The sequence below is a fragment of the Pteropus alecto genome, unplaced genomic scaffold (assembly GCF_000325575.1).
Source record: "Pteropus alecto unplaced genomic scaffold, ASM32557v1 scaffold57, whole genome shotgun sequence".
Taxonomy (NCBI): Eukaryota; Metazoa; Chordata; class Mammalia; order Chiroptera; family Pteropodidae; genus Pteropus; species Pteropus alecto.
In genome coordinates this window covers 5114978-5141823 of record NW_006442508.1, presented here as the reverse complement: position 1 = coordinate 5141823, position 26846 = coordinate 5114978, and the positions used below count along the sequence as shown (strand labels likewise).

Genomic DNA, 26846 nt, shown 5'->3' with positions numbered 1-26846 from the left:
TATTATTTTTATATAACATTAAATTATAAAAATAATTTTACTTTTTAACAGACTCTTCATGATCATTAGTTGAATGAGTGCATCCATGCACTATATGGATATATTTGTCTACCATGGATAATACTGTAATAAACATCTTTGTATAAGATAGTTTCTGTATCATTTGTTTCATTAATTTTCTCTTTGATTAGAAAATAAGGTAATCTAAATCAAGAATATAATGTTATTTGTCCCTGTATTTTCAGGATTTAGCACTTTTGTAGTACAAAGTATATCCTCTCTAAATAAAGCATAGGACTGGATATTGAACACACATGTTGGATAGCCTTTCTCATCAGAGAGAGAGTGTGTGTGTGTGATTTCTTGAGATTATTATTCTAACTTCTTAGAACTCAAAGGCAGAGATGAAACATCCTAACCATTCATGATCCAAATGCACTTCAAATTACTTACCATAAGTGTTGCTGAATTAGAAATATGAACTAGAAAACTAAAAATCCAACCACCCTGGGTTGATTAATAAAGATAAAATGAAATGATCCTGTAGAAACTTCAAAGGAGATGAGTCTTCAAACGAAATCAATATTGTCTTAAATCTTGGCTCTATTATTTAATAGTGTATGTCCTGGAATTCTATAAATATAGTTTTACACTTGTAAAATAGAAATATTAATATTTATTTCATAGAATTACTCTGGATTAAATGACATAATATGTGGAAGAAACTTAGTACATGGTTCTTGAAATGTAGAAGGCACATAATGAGGCATTATAGGTACTCAATAGCAGGTAATAATAAAATATCAACTATTAAAATAATTAGTAAATTTACATATTCAAGAGTCTGAATGTATTCAAATTATTTAAAAGAAGTCCTTGGTGTTGAATTGTATACCTGAAAATTACTGAATTTCTTTAACCAATGTCACCATAATAAAAATAAAGTGCTTGAGCATGAGTCTAGAAATTCTCAGAGCATTACTTAAAATCATAAGTGTTTTCCCCAAATGAACAGCCATTCGACATAGGTAAAGGTTACCAAAATATCCTAGCCATGAAAGACATAGAGATATAAGATATGTTATATGAACTATTTTTTAAATTATGACAAGTATTTTTTAATTACCAAAATAATACCAATATGATATTCAAGGTAATTAATGAATAGTCTGAAGGTAAATTAAAAATCTTAGAAAGAAGATGTAGAAAAATCATTTTGAATTTTTTGTTGTTCCTAAAAATGAGGCAAGATAGTCTTGTAATATCATTGAGGTCAATTTTCATATTACCTCTGAGCTAGTTAGGAAAAGGGGAGTATAAATCACTGAGTACATACTTTTTAGGTTATCAAGATGTTGCTACTATAAAACATATAAAAAGCTTTTATTTTTTCTAGAAACTTTCATTTGACTACAATCATATTTCAAAGAAAGATCAACTGCTTTAATGTGCAGTGGCTTCCCTCTATCCACCAGATGATTCATTCTTTAAAACTGGGACATAAAGCTAAATGGATGCCCTAAAATTTATGTTGTTCCCAATATCTCAGGTATTCTAATTAGATAAACAAAACTTTCCTGAAGGACATACCATAAGGCTTAAGTATTTTCAATACTTTAGTTTATGAATCCATTTATGTGTGTATTATATATTTTATTGAGAGAAAATAATAGGAAATGATTTGAAGGAAATCATAAAACTATACCACCAGTAGTATAACTTTTGAAATTAAATACAGCACAACAATTAATATAAGTGAGCACTTCATTAAAAATATATTAACTAAATGCACCCTAGTAGTTTATATAGAAATAGAAGTTGTAAACTATCCCCAAACCTCAATGACTTACAACACTAAATGTTTATTTCTTGCTCAGGTTACATGTCCATTGTAGGCTAACTGGAGTTCTGTCCATGTTGCCTTCACTCTGGGAGTCAAGTAATGGAGTAGCCTCTGTCTGAGTATGGCTGGTCTTCTTACAGGACAAGAGAGAGATGGTAAACCACGCACTTACATTAAATCTTCTGCTTGGTGTTGACATATGTCACACATTTTCTATTACTCAAAGCGAATCACAGGACCACACCTGAATTCAATAGGATGGGGGTATATACTCCTCTTGCAGGAAGGAGAATTTTAGGTCACATGTCTAACTTAGAAGTCACTGAAATGAAAAGTATAATTCTCTGATAGAAAATGGAGAAATATTGAGAATAATAATGCACTCCATTATCTTTTGATAATTATCAGTAGAATTATTGTGAAGATGAAATGAAGTAGCAGTTTTGTTAAAGGTTATGTTTCAATTTACAATGTTAACTTGTACTCATTAAAAACAAAGATGTTAACTTATTCTAGTAATCATTTTTTATATATACATATATCAAATCATTATGTTGTATTTAAAGTTTTATACAGTGTTAAATGTCAATTATATCTCAGCAAAATTAGATTATTTTTAAGTTGAAAAGGGGTGGGGGCTACATTAGCTAAGATGTTTAGGTCTAAAACAAAATTGATCTGAATAGATAGTGTAGAAAGATTAACTAAAGATAAGAGAAACTTGCACATTTACTGCTGGAAGGAAGCCAATCTTTGAAATATATATAAATAAGTATTATATTATGAATTTACCCAATTTTACTAATACGAGTGTTTAGTCTTTTGACCCTTTTTCACTGGAAGGCTAAGATTTACTAACATATAGGGTGTGTTAAATCTAGGGTGACTTTACTCAAATGAAGATAGAGTTACTGATGGGTGGTAAAGTAAGAGTAGCTTGTTACTTTTGATGATTTGTAGATGAATATCTATATTGCTGCGTTTTCTACCACAATTCAGAAGTAATCTGAATCTTTATGGTTGTTAAACACACAGATGTAGCAGGAAGCATTAACTGCACATTAAAACTTGATTCTCAGTTTTGCTAATAAATGAGGTTGTGCTTTAGTTGGTTCTATAGTGTCTTCAGTTTTCTCATTTACAACATAAAGGTGGTGGGTTATTTGATCCCTAGATTCTAATGCCTAGTCCTAAATTTTAATAGTCATATCTCCCCCAAATACATGTGGAGAGTGAGTCACCCACTCTTGATTTGATGATAAGACAATCTTTGACAATGTTTTTAGAATAAAATGTCTGGGTTCTTCTGATTGAAAAGGAAGAAGCACAGATTTGTTGAATACTTATTTCTTTTTTTCTTCAAACCTTTCTTCACTCATCTTTCCTTAATTCTTCTTTTGTATCATGCACTGTATATTTACCAGACTAATTATTACAACATTTCCTGCATTTAGTTTCCTTTTAATTTTTATTTTTAAGTGTGATGGCTTAGAGTCACCACATATGGTTGCAAAGATTATGTATTGCACATATTTAGGTCCACGATTCACACTTTCAGTATATAATTTCTGTGGCCTTTAGTGACAGGTGTGGTGGTGGCCAAGATTTATTTTATTATTTTAATATTATGTGTTATATTTCTTGTACTGAATTCTTAATTTTCAGTATTATTATATCAGGGCAGTTCATATGCTGAAGGTGCTAGTCTTACTGAATGTAAAATATTTCTAATGTTTTTTATCTTTCTTACTACTTCCTAACAAAATTATAATAATTATAATAATCTTAAACTATTTTTTAAACTATTTTTAAATACACAGTTTGGTTGAACTTTCTGTCATCCTTTTTTGTGGGGAATTATTTAGCGTTGATAAAGCAGATGATGAAGATGATGAGGATTTAACAGTGAACAAGACTTGGGTCTTGGCACCAAAGATTCATGAAGGAGATATAACACAAATTCTCAATTCATTGCTTCAAGGCTATGACAATAAACTTCGCCCGGATATAGGAGGTAAGTTTGAGTTGTCTTTCTGGGATTTGAAGGACTATGAAAACTATATTTACTGGTGTTATTTTCGTCACAGATCTCATATTTCTAGAGTGTCTTATGTATGTCAGAGACTGCTGGCTTTGACATTTATTCATTGGAATGATACTAGTTAGAGAGGTTGACAGATGTGGGAAGAAAGGCATATAAACATTACTGATGTAATTATTTTACAACTGCTACAATAAAGGGTGAAACAGCAAAGTTTTAATAAAACTATCTGAAAAGCTGAGAGATATTTCATAAAAGAGAGTACCTGAAAGATAAATAGGAATTCTAATTTTGTACCATCCCACACTATTTTAATTAATGTAGAATTATAAGCCTTGGTAGTATATTTAGGACAGGCTATCCTACTTGGTTCTTCCTTGTCAGGTCCTTTGTGTTTGTGTACAAATTTTATAACATAATTAATTTCTAAGTCTCTTTAAAACAAAACAAAACAAAAAAAACATAAATCAGCAAATTTTTTTATTGGGATTGCATTAAATATATAGCCATTATGGGGAATTTGAAATCTTTACCATATTTAATTTTTACTTTACCAAATTCATGAGTATCATCTATTCTTCAATTTACATATTCATGAGTATCATCTATTCCTCAATTTTTATTAATGTTTCCCATAAAGAAGTGTTGAATATATTTTACTAAATTTAATTCTATGTATTTGGAATTTTTGATGCAAGTGTAAAAATATCTTCTGAAAATTTATTATCTAATTTTATATTAGCAGTATATAGAAATAAAATAGTTACATATTCACTCTGTCCTCAGGAGCCTTGCTAAATTTAATTATCAAATTTAATTATTAATTGTTATATTCTTCTAGATTTTCTACATAGATAGAGTTATGACTATTACAAATTATGACTACTTTGCAATAGTGTCTACTTTGCAAATAGTCAATATATTTCATTTCCAAAATTTCATTTTTTTTAATCCATGTTACACTGGATAGGATTAGAGTAAGATAAAGTCTTGGTATGTTCTAGATATTAGGAAAAGCAATCCATATTTCATTATTAGACATAACATGTTCTGTAGGCTTCCTTTTTCAAGACACTCTTTGTTAGCTCCTTTATCTTCTTATTTTGCTAAGGTTCTTTATCTTCTATAATGTTTTAAATAATCTATGCATTTATTGAAATAATCATATTGATCCTATTTTGTTTTTTATTCTACTTACCATTTGTTCTATAAGTAATTTTCACTGACTTTTAAAATTTATTTGCATTTCTGTAATAAATGCCACTTGATTTTGACTGGTAAATTTTGTTTATTATGTTAATTTACTTTCTGTGGATTTAATTTTGCTGTTTTCCTAGATTGTTTTAACTATCTATTTTAAAAACAGGACAGACTTAGTAAAATAGTTGTATACATGGAAATCCCATAAATTCTTTAACCTTAAGGTAAACATTTTATGTAAGTATACAATCAAGAAACTAACATTGATATAATGCTATTTAATCAACAACTTTACTCATATTACATCAGGTGCCTCACTAATGTTCTTTTTTCTGATTCAGAACCCTAGTAAAAATCACACGTCACATTTTTTTCTTATGTCTCTTTATTGTCTTCAAATCTGGTATAATTTCTCAGTCGTTCTGTTTGTTCATCATCTTGATAACTTTAAAGCATACTGGCCAGTAGAATGCCCCTCAATTTGTCTCATATTTTCATTACTAGGTCGAATTTATGCATTTTTCCAAGAAACCACAAAAGTGATGTTGTGCCTTTACAGTGTATTATATCAGTAACGTTAATATATGATATTACTGGTGATTTAAACTTTGATCTCTGGTTAAGTAGAGTTCTTCCAGATTTCTCCATCGTAAAGTTATTATATTTTCCTTTTTGGTTAATAAATATATTGTAAGGAGATACTGTCATGGGGAGAAACTATGCAGATGTTTCTCAGCACACATCCATCATTGATTCTTACCTACAACAGTATTACTGTGCTGTTAGCCAAATGGTGACTAAATATTATTACTATTCCTTCTACACATATTAATTGTAATTCTACCATAAGGAAGAACTGTGATTCTCCTCCATTTATTTATCTACTTATTTATTTACTCAGTATAGACTTATAGATATGTTTTATTTTACACTTAAAAACTCATTACTATCATTATTTATTTTGTTGCTCAAAATAAAAATTTAGCCAATGGAATTTTCTATAATTTGGCTTCTATGTCCTTTCACATGTCCTCATCATTTTCTGAATACATCCTTTCTAGCACATATTCCTGGCTCATCTTGATCCAGCAATGGAATTCACCATTTCTCCAGGGAACCCTGGTTCCTTTTTTGGTAGAATGCAATTAGAAATCATGATCTGAGCACTAGGTGTGTTCATTGATTCTCGACCCTCTCAATGGGCAGAAGTAGAAAATATGTTTTCTATACACATATTCACGAGCATCTATATTTTCTCAAAAGTAGAAAATACATGTTCTATACACACATTTGTAGGCCTCTATCTCTCTGTACATATATTATAAATCTGAGAACTCTGATTCCAATCTAAACATTACAGGACTCATTTGGTATAGCCTTTCCCCTTTCCTTATTTGTAACTCCTTTTCTCAACGGTGAGTCTCCTGGCTCTCACTTATCAATAGTATTTTTTTATTTGTTTAATTTCAGCAAATAAAGTAGTTTCAGAATTTTAACATATCTATGAAAACAAATTAACTGGAATAAAATATTAATGTACAATTATTTTTGTCTTTAGCTTTACAGTATATAATCAAAATATTGTTCCTTAAAATTACTTAGGTTGGTTCTTTTCTTCCCTATTCCCTTCAGTGTGGTTATGTTATTCATTTTCAATACAGTTTGATTCAAGTGTTACTGGTTATATTTTACCAGAGTGGAATTCATCCATGTTTATATCTAGTACTTACATGGCTTTATTTATTTATATTCATTCCCTGATGCATGTGAAGTGTATTGTATATGTGAAATATGAATCTAATTTTTATCTTTTTCAAATGGCTTGTGTGTTGAGTCAGCACCATTTATTTAAAAATCAATCTTTGTCTCTATTATTTAAGATGGCAACTTTATCATTTATTACATTTTCTTGTGCAATCTGATTATTTCCGACCTTCCTGTTTTATTCTCTCATCTGTTTTCCTATTTGGCACCACTCTGTATTAATAGTAGGGACTCAACAGTATATTGAAACTAAAACATTTCTCTTAATGTCTGTGAGGCTAGTTTCACCTCATATTTTCACTCTGTATTGTTTTTCCTTTTTCAATTTTTCTGGCTATTACATGTTTTTAAAAGAATATGTGAGCTTTATTACCAACAAGTTTAGCTCCAGAAAAACAAAAACCTTGTTGGTATTTTTATTGGGATTGTGTTAAATTTGTAAATTAATTTTGGGAGAACTAACATCTTTATAACATTGAGTCAGCTAATATGGGAACATGGACCGTCTTTCCAATTCTTCATGTTTATTTTGTGCCTTTGGGGAATATTTTAAAAATTTACTCATACAGATTTTTCACAATTTTTAAATTCAATCCTGTTTTTAATTATTTTCTCCTATAAATGATATTTTCTCAACCATAATATCTTTTAACTAATTATTGTTTTTGTATATCGATGCCATTGATTTACCAATGCTCATTATATATCCTACCTTACTGATTTTTTATTGTTAGTGTAAGCATTAAATATCTGTTTCCAAAATATGTTATATCATATACGAATAAATTCTTATTTTTTCTTTACAAATCATATCCAACTCATTAATGTCTCTTATCTAATAGCATTCACTATTATGTCTAGTATCATATTGACTAGTAATATAGATAGTGGGTAAATTTGCTTTGCTTTAGATCTTAGTGAAAATGACTCTAGTTATCATATATATAGTCACATTAAGAATTATTCCTCAACTTTCTTGATTTTGCTCTTAAATCAGGAACTGAAATTAAAATTTCTCAGTGTTTTTTTCAGCCTTTCTGGAAGTACTTATGATGTTTTTTCCTCTTTAGAATTATTAATATGGTATATACTATAAACTGAAACAATTTGCATCCTGAAATAAGCCCTTTGGTCATGATTCATTATATATTTAATGAGATGTTGGATTCTGTTTGCTAAAATATTATTTAGAATTTTTCGTTGATATTCATGAGTAATATTCATTTTCCATGTTATTTTTTAGTAGTCTTCATCTTTTTCAGATACCATCTTTATACTTTTTTTCATGAAAGGGAGTTTTACTTATTTTCAAAGTTCTAGTAATTTATTGGGCGTTAGCCACATCTGGCTTTTGGGGTTCTGAAGATATATATTGTAAGACCATCCAGTCTTATGTTTTTTGGAATACTTAATTATTTTACTTTCCTCTGGAAATTGATTTATTTATGCTTTCTAGTCTAATAGGGTGAATTTCAGTATTCTGTAGTTCCCTAGGAAAAATATCCCTTTTATCAAGGTATTCAAATTTATTTGCAAAGAAGTCTTCAAAATAGTCTCCTAGGATTTTAAAAAAAAGATATTCTGTTTTAACATTTACTTCTCCTTTGTTTTTTCTATTTTATATGTTGTAGTATTAATCTCTTGTTTTTTGATCAAGAAAAGTAAAGATAGTGTTTTTTCTATGTTGTTAGTCTTCTCCCCTCTAACCCAGGATTTCCATTTATTAACAAGTTCTATGTTTTTTTATTAACTATCTCATAATTTCTACTTCATGTCTATTATCACCTTCCTTGTATTTTGTTTTATTTTTTATTTTTTTACCTTTATTGTATTTTATTGTGTTTTCTGATATCAAGATTGCTACTTCTACTTTCTTATTATTTCCATTGGTCTGGTATTTTTTTGTCCTTCCCCTCAATTTTTTTTTGCCTTTGTGAATCACTTTGTTTTAGCTGTGTTTTTGCATGCATCATATCATTAGGTCTTGCTTTGTGAGCCAAAATGAAATATCTTTTTCTTTTAATAGATAATTTTATTTTATTTATGCATATAACTAATAGCTTGGTTCTCAAATTTGTCGTAATATTTTAGTTACATTTCTATATGAGATGTGGATTTCTTCAACTTTGATAATACTTTTATTTTAGTATTTTAGTTTTATGTTTCATTCTAGATTACCTATACATTTTTAACTTTCTTAATGGACTTAGTCCCTTTAGTTTTTTAAACCTTTGATTTTTTTATTATCAGTTGTTAGTTGTTAACTCCCACCTATATTCCATACAAAGGTGAGCATTCTCTATTATTTATCTTTACCTTGCTCAATTTTTATTTTCAGTTAGTATATTTTCTGCTTTGCAAAAACATATAGCAATTTTAAATGAGTTTCACATCCTGGTCTTAATCTTTGTTTAAATATTTACTGTGCCTCAATATATGTTAAAATGCTCATTCTTGCTCCTTTTTTTCTGAAGTTTTCCCACTCATCTCTTACACTGTTAAGTTTTTTGAAAAGTTTTTGTATGTTGAACACTTTTTTCCATTGACTTGATCCTTGAAGGACATACTGGTTCAGGCTTTCTTTCACTGAGTTTTCTTATTAGGTTATTTCAAAGTTGACATTTTGGGGGTGTCCTTTTTGAGAAATTTGATGTCAGCACAGTTCTTTTGCCCTTGTAATTTATTTCATCTTTTTTTTCCCCCCTGAAGACCTTTTGGATTATTGTTTATGTTTCAATTGAATACTTTTAATAGGATTTGTCTTATACTTGCTTGTTTTGGGTAACCTTTCTTCCAGGTAACTGATATGTCTTTTTAAAATGAGATTTCAAGTTTTCTTTCATCTGGAAAGATCTTTTCTTTTCTTTTCTTTTCATACTTTTTTTCCATTCCTTTCTATCTTCCTTCCTTCCCTCTTTTACATTATAGTGTTGGATATTGGTTGTCTTCCATTGTTTTCCTTTCCTTTTCATGGATTACAGTTACAGGAATGCTAGTCATAATATGCCTGCCTTCTATTTGCCAAACTCTTTATTTCATTTATACTCTCTTGATTTTCCCACTGCCTATTATTCTTTTTTCTTTTCTTTCTTTCTTTCTTTTTCTTTTTTTTTTTTAGTGTATTTATCTTTGGACATCTTGTAGTTGTCTTTTGACTTTTTTTTTTTTTTTAATTTCTTTCCTAAGTTCAATCAATACTTTGTTTCTTCATGTTTGTTATTCTCATGTGTGTGTTAAGGGAGGGCATTTTTTAACTTAGTTTCTAAATTTCTAATTCAAGGGGATTTTTCTTATCCCTAAATAGTTGTTTAAATACATTTAACTGATTGAAGTATTGTCTTACAGTTTTTTCTGCTTCATGCTTTTTTTTCTTTTGAGAGGATTTTCATCAGTTGATTTATACTGATTCTTGCTTTCTTATTTCTTCAACAACTTTGTATGGATCTCTTCTATTTTTCTATTTCTTCTGTGGTTCATGGGTATTTTGCAAGATTCCTGGTTCATTGATTTCCCCTTCCCCCCATGTTGTTATTAACAAAGCCGAGATACTTGAAATACATTTATTATTGTGAGTGTTACATATTTGTTTTGTGCTGGGGAAAGAATTGTATGATTTTCTATTTACTGGTTCTCTTTTCTTGCAGGAACATGAAATTTCTCCCTTTCACTATTTTTCCCTCTTTATCATCCAATTTTCAAAAGCCCACCTCTCTTTTCTTTTTTGATATTTTTCTCTGCCTCAAAACTGCTTATTTTGAGTGCTGCTCTTTCACATCAAATATAAATCCCATTCCTGTTAGTTCTTGTTCTGGTCATAGGGAACATTTTAAAATATTTTCAGATTCATAATTCACTTAACGTGTTGCTAGTTATCCTTTAAGATCTGCCTTAGGTAAAAAACTGCCATCTTCTTTCTTCTCCAGTTTATCTTAGTTGGATTTGCTCAACACAAAATCATGAATTAGAACAGAGGTGAGAAAGAGCTTGTGTTTTTTTGTTTGTTCTTCTTTTACAGTCATTTTGAAATTTGGACATTCTTCATCTTCAAATTATCCTGTAGCCATAGTTTTTTTGCACTTCTATTTTTTTCCCCTTTTTGTTGTTCTGTACTGGTTTTTTTGGAGAAAATACTGGGAAATGAGGACATAGGAAGTTTACTTAAATGTCCTCTAAGAATTGATTTAGCCTTTCATAATTTATTCCTTTGCAATAACTTCTTGAACACATGAATTAGACAAGTGAACAGTGCTTAATTAAAATATAGACTTTGTTTTAGATATATTTTTGTCGATAACTAGCATAATTCTATTTTACTAGATAATGTACTTGATTTTTTAGCTCAAATAATCTATATATCTACTGAAAACATGTATTAAAAAATTTTAACTGCAATCATTGGTTTATTTATATTTTCAAAGTCCAGTCAGTTTTTGCTTTACACATATTGCAACTGTTTTAGGTACATACAGATTTACGATGGTTATAAACTTTCTGTTGAATAGCGGTTTTGTATTTGGATTTTACTTCCCTAGGTGTTAAGTCTTATAATCTTTTTCTTTTAAATGGAGTGATTAGTGCAGATATATTTAAAATAATTATTGTATATATTGTTTTAAATCTACTGCTTTTATATTTGTTTTCTGTTTTTCGAATTTGTTTAATCTGTTTTATACACATTTTATTTTTTCTCTATTCTTTACCTCTTTTGGATTCATCAAGTAGCTATAGTTTTCTTTTGTCTTTATATTATCTTATTAAATATACAATCATTTTTCATTTAGTTCATTTTAGTTGATTAGGTTTAATCATAAACTAATAACTTTATCACAATTCAAAAACAGCAGTCATTTATTACATATTTCTAGTCATTTTTTTGCTATTATACCCTTGTATTTTCATTCTACATCTTGAAATGCCAAAAGACAATATTATTATTATGTTAAAATGTTTAAAAACAATTAACTTTTACCAAGAAATTACCCCACTGGTAATTGTGTATTTAGTGTATTTATCTTTGGACATCTTGCAGTTGTCTTTTGACTTTTTTGTGTTTTAATGAGATATTACTAGTTAGCTCTACTTCCTTCCTCAAAACTGTGTTTCCATTTAAAAACATATTTCTTATAATATTTATTTTGGTCCAGTTTCTTAACAACAAATTTTTTGCTTTTTATATAAAAATATTTTGTATCACTTTCATTTTTTTAATAAATATTTTCAATGAATATTGAAACCCAGAATGGCTATTATTTCCTTTTCAAATGTTGTAAGCATTACTTCATTATCATCTGGCTTCTATTATTTTTGTTGAAATCATTTTTCAGCAATAATGTTGGTATTTGAAAAGTAAAACATCTTCTATCTATGAGTGATTTTAGACTGTCTTTGCTTTTCTGCAATTTTGTATAATATCCCAAGAGTTTTTTGTTTTCTTTTTAGTATGTATTTGGGGGAGACTACAGGACTTCTTGAATATATGTGTTGAAATCTTTCATTCTTTTTGAAAAATTCTCAGTCAATATTTCTTGAAATATTTTATTTATCTCAATTTCTCTACAACCCCACTTGCAGATATATTTGACATTTTCTCTATGTTCTTATATACTTTAATACAATTTTCCTTATTTCTCTTTTTTGGTTTCTCAATTTGTTCTTTATTATTGACCTCTTTTCTAGTTTAATAATTTTCACTTGTAGTATTCACATATAATTTTTGAGTTGATTTTAATTATTTTATCATCTGCCATCTTTTTATCTATTTTCTTGTGTATGTTAACCATAATTATTTTAAAGTCTGTCTGACAATCACATTATCTTGATCATTTGTACGACTTTTTAAAAAAGATTTTTTTCATTTTACCTCTTGATTTAAGGTGATTTGCCTCTGTTTCATTTAATGTGTATTAATTTTTTTATTGAATTTTGATATAATATATTAAATACAATGAAGATTCAGATGATTTACTTTCTGTAGAGAAGATTTAATTTTGTTTTGTTAGTCAGGTTGAGTATACAAAAATAACCTTCATTTGGCCAAAATTGTTTTATTTTCTTTTGTAAAACTTTCCCTTCTAGTGTATAGCCATTTGACATGTCTTAACTGATAGCCTGAGGTTTGTACCTATTTATTCACGTGTATTTTTTCATCTATCTGTATCTAAGTATCTGTTTATCTACATGTAACCTGGTGGGAGGAGATAGTGTTAGCTGACATTTCTTTGTTAGTAAGACCTGGGAAGATGTATATGAACCCACATATGACATCTTTGGGTTGAAAACTCCTGTTGTTTATTTTAGGCAATAAGAACACATTAGTTATAGTTCTTTCAAAGTCTATGTTTTATAACTGCTATCTCTGGATCTTGGGCTATTTCTTTTTTCTTTTTATGCCAATTCTGGGGCATAAAAAAAAGACTATTAAACTTATTCTCCAGGATTAGTTTTTAATTGACCTGAATTAATTTTAATATCCAAAAGTGACTAAAAATGTATAAAATCTGCTAAAGATATTTTAGTAATCGGAAGTGGGCATCTAAGAAAGCATGATTAAATATAATTATGGAGGAAATATTTTTAAAATTTATTTTAGTTTATATTAAGATTAGTAACTGATGACCCATTACTAGTTAGCTCTACTTCATTAATCTCACTGTGTTTTTCTTTTCAAATTTTTTCTTTCTCTTCCTATTCTCTATATTTTCTTTAAGTTAACTGGAAAAGAATGTTCATTCTTTCTGTATACTCACTCCCACTGAGAGTTTACTTATATTCTGGTGCAATACTTAAAGCAAGGTCCTTAGAAATTACAGCACATAAAGAGGCCTTGCAGAAATAATCCAGTGTCATCACTATTTGCCTTCCATCTATTAAAAATGTAATTTGCTGAGGTAGTACACCGTATTCTCAGTTATTGTTACACTATCACAAAAAAAAGGAGATCTTTGTTTTCTATGTGTGCACTTTCTAAAAATCTCCAAATGAACCTTGGAATGACAATTCCCTTTTAGTTTTATTTTCAGTTTTTGAATGAAAATATGATGTTTTTCTTTTAAATATCACTAACATCTTGCAATAAAACAAACTTTGGACTGAGAAAGCCATAATGCTAAGAGAAAGTACTGACTCAGTTACTAAGAAACTTATATTTTAAGTGATTTCACCCAAACTTTGTTCAAAGTATGAAACAAGAAAAGTGGTAATGAGTCATTATTAAGTAGCAATTACAGTTTTCTGTTATTTTTTTATTTACTATATATTTTGAAATATATAATACTAGCTGTAGTTTTAAATTTAATCTGAAATATTTTAGTTCACTTTCATGTTTATTCTATCTCCTGTTCTGGGGCTGAAGTTTAAAAAATTGGATGAAATACCAGCAGTCCAAAATTATAAAATGGCGTACAAAATAATATCGTACATTGAATTGGTCAATGTGATTCTTCTTTTGGCCTGTCCCAGGTGAAATTGATTTATGTTGGCTGTGGAGTACTTCAATATGGCTTGTGCCCTAAAGCCAGAGTTTATATTTTTCTAATATACATATATTTGTCTTATAATTTGCCAAGGAAATATTGATATCAGGAAACCAGGATAAACCACTCATATCTAAAGCTCTCTGCACTGTAAATGTGAAAAGTATATCCTGTATATAAAAAAGTCCTCAGGAATTATTTACTTCTTGGCATAGACAGTCTTCAGTCTGGTACATTGTAGCTAATTGCCTATAAGTGGTAATAAATATACTTAAAATAAAACTAATAAACATATTGTCTTTTTGTTAATTGGCTTTCACAAAAATCATTCTATAAATCTAGCTATAATTAGCTTAACTATATTATATTTATTGCCTACAATTCATAGCTAGTCAAAAATAAATAGCAAACATTTAAAGAAATGCATCTCAGAAGTCATCAGCTTTAGTTAAATTATAAAACCTAGAAATCATCTGACCTATTTTTATTTAAGAAATTTAATGGCTAGCAGATCAAATTACATTGTATAGGTCTAAAAACCTATAGTTTTGCATACTAAAATTATTTCTAACAAATCTTATTTTTCTAAGAAAATAGGAATGCCATACAATAAAAATCTTCACTTGAAGAAATAAAAACTATGTAAATATTGTTATGTTTCCCTAAGTGTCGTCTTTTTTTTTTTTAATTGTAAAAGGTAAAATAAATATTGTTATAAAATTATGCAGGCACTGCTTTTCAAAATGCCTCAAGTTTTTCCTTGTAGCTTGCTAGCCTGGGAACTCTGCCAGACTGGATGTTACCAAGACAGGAAGACTTGGGGCTAAATAGAGACTCAGACAAGTAGATTCAGCTCTGTTTTAGAGGAGGGGGTTTATCCTGGCAGGTGGGACATGATGTCTGAATTTTAAGAGTGGTAAATACTAAGCCAGAAAAAGAAATCGAATAAAGTTTAGAAAGGAGAATTGAGTAAATATTACTAAAAACGTGCTGCTTTAAAAACTTTTACCTTACAAGTTGGTTTCTCTGCTTAATTTCATTTACATTATCTCTTTAAAATCTGTATGAAATATATGATAGGTTTTTTTTCTCGGAATGTTTTTCTCTTTTTTGTCTACTTTGTGAATCTTTTACACACATTCCTTCAACAAGTATTTACTAAATCAATAAATGAACACTTTATAGCTTATTTGGTGGGGGAAGAGGAATAAAAAACTGTGAATGTTTTCATAGCAAACAAAAAATCTTATGAGTATAAATTATCATTATCATTATTACAGTTAGTCTCATTCATTATAAGAACTAAAAATACCTGACAAAGGTTGAAAGCCTAAATCACAATCAAATATAGCACAATTATAGATATTTATTTATCATATCATTTGATAAACATTTAAAAAGTTGACCTTTCTGATAGACTATAAAAATATTATATAAATAAGCCTACAGCCATGCCACCCTGAACACTCCCAATCTCATCTGATCTCGGAAGCTAAGCAGGGTCGGGCCTGGTTAGTACTTGGATGGGAGACCACCTTGGAAGACAGGTGCTGTAGGCATAAAAAAAAATACTATATATACATTTAAAGACTAAGAAAACACAAATGATTGTGTGCAAAACACAATAGATGAAATCATAGTGATAGCCATATCATATACTCTCTGTGATTTAGATAAAAATCCACTTTACACTGAACCGAACTGTAAACAATATACAAGAATATTGTTAACAAGGGAGGAACAAGGTGAGAACAAACAACAGGCTCTAAAACCCATTCAAATTCTAAAATTCTCTGACTATTGTAGAAGAAATTATCTAGCAATTTTTATTGAATTAACTTCCTTAGGTTTAATGAATGATATAGATATTTTTAACAGTTTTTATGTTGTACACTGGAATGTTTTCACTCAAAATGTTCATTGCTAGTTATGTATCACTTTATAAAATGAAAAGGTGTTTATGTTTTATAATGACCTATGTTTCTTCATTTCCTCTTGAGGAATGTTTTATTATTTAAATGATAAATATTATTACTCATTTAGATGATTTTAAAACTAAGATTTATTTACCACAACCTCTGGCCATATCTTTGACCATTTTTTTTTTGTGTTGGTATTTTTCAGTGAGGCCAACAGTAATTGAAACTGACATTTATGTAAACAGCATTGGACCAGTTGATCCCATAAATATGGTGAGTAATGAATATTAAAAAGTTATAAAGTTTTTGAGTATATACCTAAATAATAGAATGAATATGTTAGTAATTTCTGATAGCTAATTCCAAATGAGTTGAGGGCAACATGTGCAATTACTATGTTCCAGGTATTATGAACTAGAACTGAAATATCCTCATATCTAAGACCGTGTATCCTGTTACTCAAATGTGCTGCTTTGGGTAGGATTTTAGGCATAAAACTTTATCACATCATCCATCAGCAGTGGATCCTTGAAGAAATCTCGAGTGACCAGAAAGACTGAAGAGAAAGTAATATCAGGGAAGAAAAGGGACTTATTGGCAGAAGTTGAGCATGCACAGTCATGGTGGAATGAAACAGCTTGATAAGATCAGGAGAACTTTTGGGAATTTAATAACACTGGAACATAAAGTACGAGATAAGGAATTAAGGCTGAAATAACGTTTAAGTGCCTTATTAAGGATTGTGCTGTAAATCATAATAAGATATTTATGTATTGTATGAATTATGTCCCCTTGCATAAGGGAAATGACTGGAAAAATCTCTTTATCAGGAGATTTATATTTTTAATAGATCATTCTTATAACAGTATAGGAAATGGTTGTAAGTGGCCAAGTCCAGAGTTAGAGAGACCAGTTAAGAGGTTGTTACATTAGTCCGAGCAATAGATCTTGAAGGCCTTACCTAGTGCAGTAGCAATTGAACTAAAGAAGAAAATAAATAACACATTTAAGAACTATTTAATGGATAAATTTTTCAGAATTTATTGATTCATTGGCTGTGTATAAGGTGACTTCAAGGTATACAGATGAGGAAACTTTGCAGATAGTAGAGCTAATATTTGAAATAGGGAATATAACCCTGTGCCCCAATGGCTAATGGCACATGCAAAAGTTGCTGTCCAGCAATGATTTGGATTTTAAGCCTGTTGTTTAGGGAAGAAATATGACAATAAAGATGTAAATGGAGAAGGAAAGAGGGACAGGCAGCAGATAAGATAGCTTCAAATCTCAAGAAAGTCAGAGGGGTAGGATAAGAACCAGGAAGAAATGATATTATGTAATCTAAGAAATTGAAGAGGATGAAGAAGGAGAAACTAAAATCAACTGTCAATATACATGAGAATCCAATGAGGAATGGATTCAATTGGGCCCACTTGTGTTGGCAATTAGGTGGTACTGGTTATCTCCCTAGATGAAATTAAATGGAATGGTGAATGTTGAACAGAAATAGTAGCTTAATTGTATGTCCCTCCTCCATCCTCAAAAATGGTCTAATATCCAACTTCTTGTCACAGAGCTCTGGACGCATATGTGGGTTCTGCAGGGATGGACATGAAATCATGTACTGATTTCAAGGTGATGTGGAGTAAATGGGAATGCAGGTTAACTTATGAACCACTATTTTGAAAAACTTGCCTTAGAAGAGAAAGAGATAAGAGTATGGTGGTATAGAAGGCAGAGAGAGAGAATATAAGAGAAATACAGGAGGAAGCGAGAACAAGAAAAAACGTCAAGGGAAGGTCATTTCAGATGGAAAATGATAAAGTATAGTATCTATGTTTTACCTTTAATACATAGAATAGATAATGTTTTATTACTACTCAAAGGGTATAATTAACATCTCCAATATAACCTATAGACATTATTAAAAATAGGTTAAAAATGTTCTGTTCTAAACCCTAATAATCCAATTTTTGTAAGTCAGACGACTAGTTCTCATTCAGTGGGCTTACTGATATGTTATATGCATCTCCTTTGAGTTTGTCTTCCGTATTAGTCTCTCAGCCTTCCATAAAATTTGCCACAGACTGGGTGGCTTAAACAATAGAAATTTATGTCTACATTTCTGAAAGATAGTAGTCTTTATCAAGGTGTCAGCAAGTGTTTTCTAGGCCTTTCTCCTTGGCTTGCAGATGGCCTCCTTCTCGCTGTTTCCTCACATAAACTTTCCTCTGTGCAAATGCATCCCTGGTGTTCTTTTTATGTCCAAATTTTCCCTTCTTCTAAGGATACTAGTCCGATTTCATTAGGTGCACCCTAATAACCTTATTTTAACCTAAGCATCTCTTTAAGTTTCCTAGCTCAAAATACTTTATATTCTGAGGTACTGGGGATTAAAGCTTCGACATAGGAATTTGGGGAGAATACAATTCAGCCTTAAAACCATTTGAAGATAGTGCTCCAAGATTTTGCTGATTTTCTCCCTTACTTCATGTATTCATTATTACAACAAATTGTCTCTTTATTACAGGCCTTAACCACTTTATATCTGAATAACCATAATACTTAACAATTGCCTGTGTTTGCTTACTCTAATAGTATTACAGTCAGACTTATTTTTTTTCTCACTCAATATGATGTTCACATGAGTCATTAGCTTTCCCAGCTGCTTTTATTGACTAATATACTGACAGCATTTGGGCCACACAATAACTAACATCTTTGTCTCCTTATTGCAAATGAATATGAATTGGCTTTGAATAAGTTGAATTTGAGAGTCTGAAATTAGGAGCAAAGTCTCAGGAGAAAGCTCTGGAGCAAATATCTGTCAGTAATTAGCTAAACCTCCGAGAAATGAAGAAAACAGTCTTAAAGTAAAAAGAAAAAAAAAAAGAAATGGACATCAGGCCTTAAGGAACATGTACCTTTAAGGACCTGTAGGGTGAAGCTGAGGTAATAAATGAAACAGCAAAGTTGGCAAGAAAATGAAGATAACATAGTGGCAAAGAAACCAAGGAAAAGAAAATTTTTATGAGATTTTTAATATTAGCTCTGCCCAAACTGGAATCCTATACAACCAGTTGATCTTTATAAAGATAAAACACCCTAAATACCTGTATGTATGTATTACTTAACATCATGAAAATATGAGATTTCATAAAGTAATACATTACTAAAATGTTAATTTTTCTTTTTAGGAGACTCTTCAAATGTTGAGCTTTTAATTAAACAGTGCTTACAGAAGATAAGTCAAGCATATGGAAATCTATACTTTCCTGAAATGTATATTTTTCATTTTGCCCTTTTGTTTTCAATTTGAATGAATTTATTAAGAGGAAAAAAAAGTGGTCATTAAATTAAAGAGAAATAAGATTCAAGGTTGCATTAATATTCCAGAGATAGTTTGGTAATAATGACTACCAAGAAGCTTTTATGATTATTTTACTATATAAAAGTTTTATGATATTAAAGATTTTGTTTTCCCACTGAGGCAAATTACACACTTATAACTTTGGCCAATGATAAATTTTTAAAAGCTAATTAAATGAAATTGCTATTAAAACTGATGATACTGAAGCACATACAGAAATGAAATATCTGCTAGCGTTTTTTAAAAGAGAAGCATTGTCATACTAGAGATTAGTAAGAATCAGTTTATATAGAAGACTTTTAACTAAACAGTTCAGGAAAATTAGAATTCAGTTTTCATAAAATGAACAAAATTACTTTAAATGTGAGTGTAATCAAGCAAAGAGACTTGAGTGTAATTAAGCAAAAAGAGGGTATGTATTTCAAAAAGAATGGCCAAGTGTGTGTTGTGTGTGTGTGTGTGTGTGTGTGTGTGTATGTGTGTGTGTGTGTGTGTGTGTGTGTGTTTCTGCGATGGGAGATGGGTATAGTTAGATAATCTGTTTGATGAGAACTGACTTTTAACTCTTTTTTACTTTATCTTGTTTTATTAGATTCATTTTTATAAATAAATTCCCCAGACATATAACATGTTTAAACATTCTAAATATATTGAAAAGGCGGGTGCTCATAGAGAAATTTTTCTTCATGAATTTCTTCCATTGCAACGAGCACATTTCTTCCAAATGATTTTTGCAATTGATGCTGAAGTTCAATCTCTCTTTCCTTTTTTGCTAGTACCTCTCCTTTCTTCCTTTTCTTTTTTGTTACTGCCACTTCTAGATTTAAGGAAATAAAGACTGAAGCATAGCTCCTAGGTATCAAAGAAACCCTGTTTATTCCTTTTGCTATATTAAGGTACATTAAGTTGAGCAATTATGAAACAGCAGAAACATGAAAAGATTTTTTTTTCCTATCTGGACATTTGACCTGCATATGCTAATGGAAAGGAAGAGGAGTTTGGTCTTTCTGAATGTGATGAATTAAAGTACTTGAAAAACTGCATTTATGTTTAACAGTTTTAGCTTTAGTTGCGTGGTTTATAGAATATGTTAAAGCTCATTACCATAGTTTTAATTTCTTTACTTTTCTATATTAATATTTTTATTTTTTAACATTAGATACTCTAAAATTTATTTTTTCATAGACTTTTTTTAAAACAATACAAAATGTAAGTACATGTTGATTCAACATTAAGATAAATAAAAATTATAAATGAATGAGTGTTGTTTTCATCTCTAAGCTTTGACTCAGTATGCTCATTTGCCTCATAAATATGACATTAAAGATCTTAGAACTTGAAAATTAAATTAATCTCTGAATCTCCCAAATTATCAAAATAATTTTATTTCTTAATGTAAACAAATTTTTTAGTTCATGGTTTTATTTTTATTATATGTATTTACAACTTATATTGTAACAGTTGATGCATTGTCTACTAAAGGATGTGGCCTTAAGAAGCATAAACTCTAGTGGGGAGGATGGCTAAATAATGAAAATTAGATAAATACAGAAGATGAGGGGCCAGGAAAGGGGCTGTGTGTGGACCCATACATATTTTAAGTTTCAAATGGTGACCCTATGCTATTTTTTCTAAAAAAAATTGTTAAGATAGTTTATTTCATTACTGTAAAATAAATACATGACTAATATGAGAAAATTGAATATTTGATCAAGGCCAAAGAAAATTTAAATGTTCTAGATTATCATTATCCAGTATTCACTGTCATTACCACCATTTTTCATAACTTTATATAGTTTTAGTACATGCTATCATATTATTAGATAAAATTGTTTGATAACATTGTGTCTATTCATTTATATCATGATTGTTATTGCATTTAATTATTTCCTGAAAAAATCTTTAAATATTGCATAATATTAGGGGAAAACTTGTACTGTATTTAATAATCCATTATTTGACATTTGGGATGTTTACAGTTTGTTGTGATTAAGAGTAATGTTATCAAAATCCTTTTGGTCATCCAAATTATTTTCTTAAGACATGGGTACAAACACTTCTGAGACCTCTGATATTTATTGTCAGACTTCAAAGATGTCAATTTTGAATTATTTTCTAATTCTATGCCTCAAATTAGAATATCAGATTAGTTACAATTTTGAGTCCTTTATGAATCAGTAGATATAGAATGTTGTAGAGTGGGCCTTTACTGCTTGGTAGTTCTGGTCTCAGTCTAGGCTTAAAGAGGAAAGTCTGGCAAAATAAGGGCCTAGATAGTTTGTTTTAATTTAAAACTTTCATATATGTGATTAAAAGCTGGGTTTAGCTTTACTTTTTACCAATCTGTTCCAAGTCACTATTAGAATTGTTATAGTTGATTCAAATGTACCTTACGACTCTTTTATTTTTAAATCTTTAAGATTGAATTATTTGGTCAGGCAAAGACAAATATCATATGATTTCACTTATATGTGGAATCTAAAGAACAAAATAAATGAACAAACAAAACGAAAACACTCATAGATAGAGAACAAACTGCTGATTGCCAGATGGGATGGAGGTTGGGGGACTGGGCGAAAAAGGTGAAGGGATTAAGAAGTATAAATTAGTAATTACAAAATAGTCATGGGCCACAAGGATGTAAAGTACAGCATAGGGAATATAGTCAGTAATATCTAGTGCCAAGTGTGTACTAGTAATTCAGGAGATCACTTGGTTAATTATATAAATGTTTAACCACTATGCTGAACATCTGAAACATATATATATATGAATGATTGAATTATTTGGATTACATGGTACCTGCCAAGGGCTTTCAATGCTGAACTCAAAGTTATTAGGCAACCACTTTGATTGTTTTATTTCTTAATATAAAATTTATTTACAGGAGGAAAGTGACAAATGTTAATGCTTCACAATAACAAAAAAACACAAAGAAACAATTTCTAAAAGAATCAGTTTAACACATGTAGAGGTACTTTAACATGGCCTAAGATAACTTCAGAGGGTTAACATTTCAGCATTTTAGAAGATTACATTCTAAAATTATATACATATATTGAATGTTCAAAACCAAACTTTTTGAAATACACACACACACAAACATGTTATCATATAGTGTTTAATATAGAGAGCTTGTTTTTAGAGACATGTCAGCAGTCTACATTGTTTAGTTCAATGAATAATGGACAAAAATCTTGCCATCTATGGATATGAAGTTCAAAATGTGTTTAAATACTCTAAAAGTCTTCATTTAGATATTTGTTATTTTGTATAGTGAGTATCTTTACCTATTTCTTCCTTTTCTTTTTGTTTCTTTTACTTTTTTATTCCAGTCAGAAGTCTAGTCTATATTGAACGTAAATGCTTCAAGGAAGGGAATCTTGTCAAAAATTTCAAAACCTTTATAATTCAAGCTATATACATAAGAAAAGTACATTTTTTTTTCTTTAACCCATTTCATGTTTGTCCCAAGAATACTCTCCAGTGGTGCTTGCAGCTTCAGCATTTACCCCAAGATAACTCGCAGATTACAGTCCATAACTTACTTCCAAAGTTCGCTACTAAATATTTTGCTTTTATTATTTTCACATCACTCTAGTATATTGATAGTTTTTAGAAACGAATGTCATTAGTCTATTTATAACAATCTGTTTTTAGTAGTAATATTTCCATTTATAAAATATAGTAATTCTCAATTGCTACAAATGTCAAATACTAGAAAACATAGCATTCTTATGCATGATGTTAAATTAACATTAGCAGCAAGCTGCACTTTTTTTTTTCTAAATGAGAAATGGGTTAAAAGAAAAATAAAAATTCTTAGACATCTCTCCAGAAGATTGTGATTCAGTAATTTGGGACAGGGACCTGAAATCAGAATTTTGAAAATGTTCTTCAGGGACTTTTAGTCATCTGAGATTGGCAGCCACTGACTTAAACCATTTTCAACTATAAATTTATCAGGAATTAAGTAGAATTAATGAAAGTAACAAAGATACCTATATATTGGAAATACTTTTATGAGGAAGGGTCACTGGAAGATCATGTCCATTTTATCAAATATTAAGATCTTTGTGTTTATAACATTTTTTGAAAAGTTAATATCTGTAATTTATAATCATCGATCCTCAGAGCTGGGAAATAATCATAATAATGGTTTTTCCTAGTGCCCTCATGTTTCTAGTGAGACAGAGTAAGTGACTTATTTAACCTTATATTCTAGTAAGTTACAGAATTGGAACTGACATCATATTTTAACTCCATTCAGCCAGTATTCTTTACACTATATTATAACTTTTCATTACAACTCTCACTTCCAAAGTAACTTTCACTATATTATAACTTTTCATTACAACTCACACTTTTAATAAGTATTGGTTTTGTTTATTATCTGAAAACTGTTAAAAATTATGTATACAATTAAAAGTCAATGCCCTATCTATTATTCTATGAATTATTATTATATATTTCTTAGTGCAAAGTTTTTTAATTATGTACTAGAGTTTTTAGGTCTTAGATTGGAAATGGATTTAAACTAACATCGATTGCTCTGCAGTTTAATTAAAATATGAAGGAAAACTCATTTAAAGGTCTTAACTTGTGACATTTTGCTATAATGAAAATTATAAAAATTTTTATAATAGAAATTGTGCAAATGTGTGATAAGTCTTGAATTTTCTGGAAAGAGCACTCAGCTTGTGATATGCACAATTGGATCCAAACTACTGAAGTAAATACTGGAAGCCAGTGCTTTCAATAGTAATGCAAGTGATGCCATCCTAACAGTATACTGACAATGTTGGAAAATTCTTCATTTTCTGTATTAAGTCTATGGACAGTGGTGAGAATATATAAAATAGTAATAAACAATTTAAAGCATAAGGCAGAGCAGACTCATTCTAAATAAATCATCTTCAGATATAGGTTTTGTCTGCTTAGATGAGTTTCTCTCTTGACGATGTGTCAGATTTGTCAGTTGGCTGCCTTTCTTCTGGCCATTCATGTTTTTTTCCTTTGTGTTTGATGCAGTGCTGTAGTGAGTCTAGAAAGCCTTTCTTCTGCCTTCTCAGTTGTCTTCGTTTCACTTCAGCTCCCCATGTGGCAGAGGCTGAGCATTCCATGTGCATATTCATTTCATAATAACAGAGTGATGGTGAAAATCATTTGATGTCTACACATTGGGAAAGTTCTTAGAGTTTGTTCAAGGAATTATCCTGCTATGTTATATTTGATATCAGTTGGGCATAATTTTGATGAATGTTCCAAAAACATATGTAACTGCGAGAGGTTAAATTCACAAATTTATAAATGTTTAGAGGACCTTGTTGTTTAAAATTTCAAGATCCAAAGTAATGGATTTCTTATGGTAGACTGATAAAAAGAAATGTTGACATGTCTATGACTTTTCCCATCTTACCAGTGAACACCTTGAAGGAGGACAGTCCCACCTCTTATTCTCCTGTGAATAGTACAGGGAATAGGCAATATTGTATGTTTAATTTTATGCAGTAATCTTAATGTAGGTAACTAACATTTTGAAATTGTTTTGCATATAATTATATGGTTTATTTTGGGAGTCCTCCAGATGAAAAGTAGAATTCAAGATTTCTTTATGAAATATCAAAGTTGAACCTGAGAACTTTTTAACAAGGTGATATCTGCATGGAAATATATGGTAATCCATATTTTTCTGGTGTATATTTGGTATTTGAGAGGACTAATAAATAATTCCCTCACTTTTGTCCCTGTGCCTAGATTCTGAATCCACTGACAAATATTTACAGAAGGCAGGCAAAAAGAGATAAAACAAATAAACAAACAAACATTTCTTATCAATAAGATGGGGCCATAGAATAGAACTAGAGTGTGAAACGCAAATGACTTTGTCACCATTCCACTGCAACTACCTGACTCCGACTCTCAGTTTACACTTTGAGAGAATTCATTCAGATAAGTTTGGAGTGCAGAAAAAAAAAGACAAGAATTTACTGATAAACAATTTGTAATATATTAATCGATTCAGTTGAGAAATATGAAACAAACTTCACTGAGAAATAGAATGAGTAACAAACGGGACAAAAATGAAAAGAGTGTATAGATAACATGAACTGGGGGAATATATTACTTCTTACCACAGCAATGATTCAATTTATCTTATCTAACAAAGAAACACATGCATGGATTTTATTAAGACTTTCTGAATACCTAAATGTCCTTTCCTATTTTTATAGCTCTACAATGGTTTATTTTATGTGTCAGCTTGGGTACACTATGGTACCCAGATATTTGTCAAACACAAGTCTAGATGTTGCTGTAAAGGCTTTTTTAAAAATAGGATTAACATTTAAATCAGTCAATTTCGAGTAAATAAAAATATCCTTCATAAGATGGGTGGGCCTCGTCCAATCAGATGAAGACATTAAGAGAAAAGACTGAGGTCCCTTGAGTAAGAAGAGATTCTGTCTCCAGGCTGCCTTTGACTCAAGACTAAAACATTAACTTTTCTGTGGTTCTTCAGCCCGCCAACCTGCTCTGCAAACTACACTTGTATCTTTTCTCTACATGTCTATAGACTTAGTATCAAATTACTGCTTACCATTATTTGGCTTACCATACTATTTTAGACTTAGTATCCAAATACTGCTTACCATTATTTGGCTTACCATGCTATTTTGGCCAAGTGAATAGATAGTTTAGGGAGAGATTAATGTCAAGGTAAAATGACCACATCAAGATTAACCAAATCTCATGATGAAATTATGCACCTATAATAATTACTTAGGCAAATCTGCATTTTGTGTAAAGTTTCTTCCATTACTAGAAAGACAGTAATATTGAACTAGATAATATGTTTAAGTATGGGACACATTGCATAATTGCAAAGGTGTCAGTGTAGTAGGAAGACTACTACATATACTTTCATCAATTATGGTTTGAATTGATTGAGTTAGAAATCAAAATGGCTTACTTCTTCACCTTCATTTACTAATGCTGTTTTCTCAGCTAACTTTCAAGAAGAAGAAGTAAGTCTTAATGTACACTGGATATCAAATGTTAAATACACTGTTCCTTATCTCAAAATGTTTATCCTAGAAGCTATCACATTTTTTGTTCTGAGTGAATGGAAATTTCTTTTCATGTTTCTTTTGCTTATTTTTTATGCAGATTATTTTAACTTCTTAATGGGAACATGAAGTACAAGAACACAGTTTGATCATTTTCTAGAAATTACACT

At 29.9% G+C, this 26846-nt stretch overlaps 1 protein-coding gene and 1 non-coding gene across 2 annotated transcripts in view; both read left to right on the top strand.

The window, feature by feature from the left end:
• The window catches only part of GABRG1 (gamma-aminobutyric acid type A receptor gamma1 subunit), a 57244-nt gene that overhangs the window by 11384 nt on the left and 19014 nt on the right, over positions 1–26846 (top strand). Inside the window, exons 2-3 of the mRNA XM_006922469.1 lie at positions 3709–3857; positions 16445–16512. Of these exons, the coding sequence (XP_006922531.1) occupies positions 3709–3857; positions 16445–16512 (217 nt within the window). The remainder of the gene's footprint in view (positions 1–3708; positions 3858–16444; positions 16513–26846) is intronic.
• Positions 15762–15879, top strand: LOC112471615. The gene has a single exon (XR_003043354.1). It is a non-coding gene; the product is annotated as a 5S ribosomal RNA (ribosomal RNA).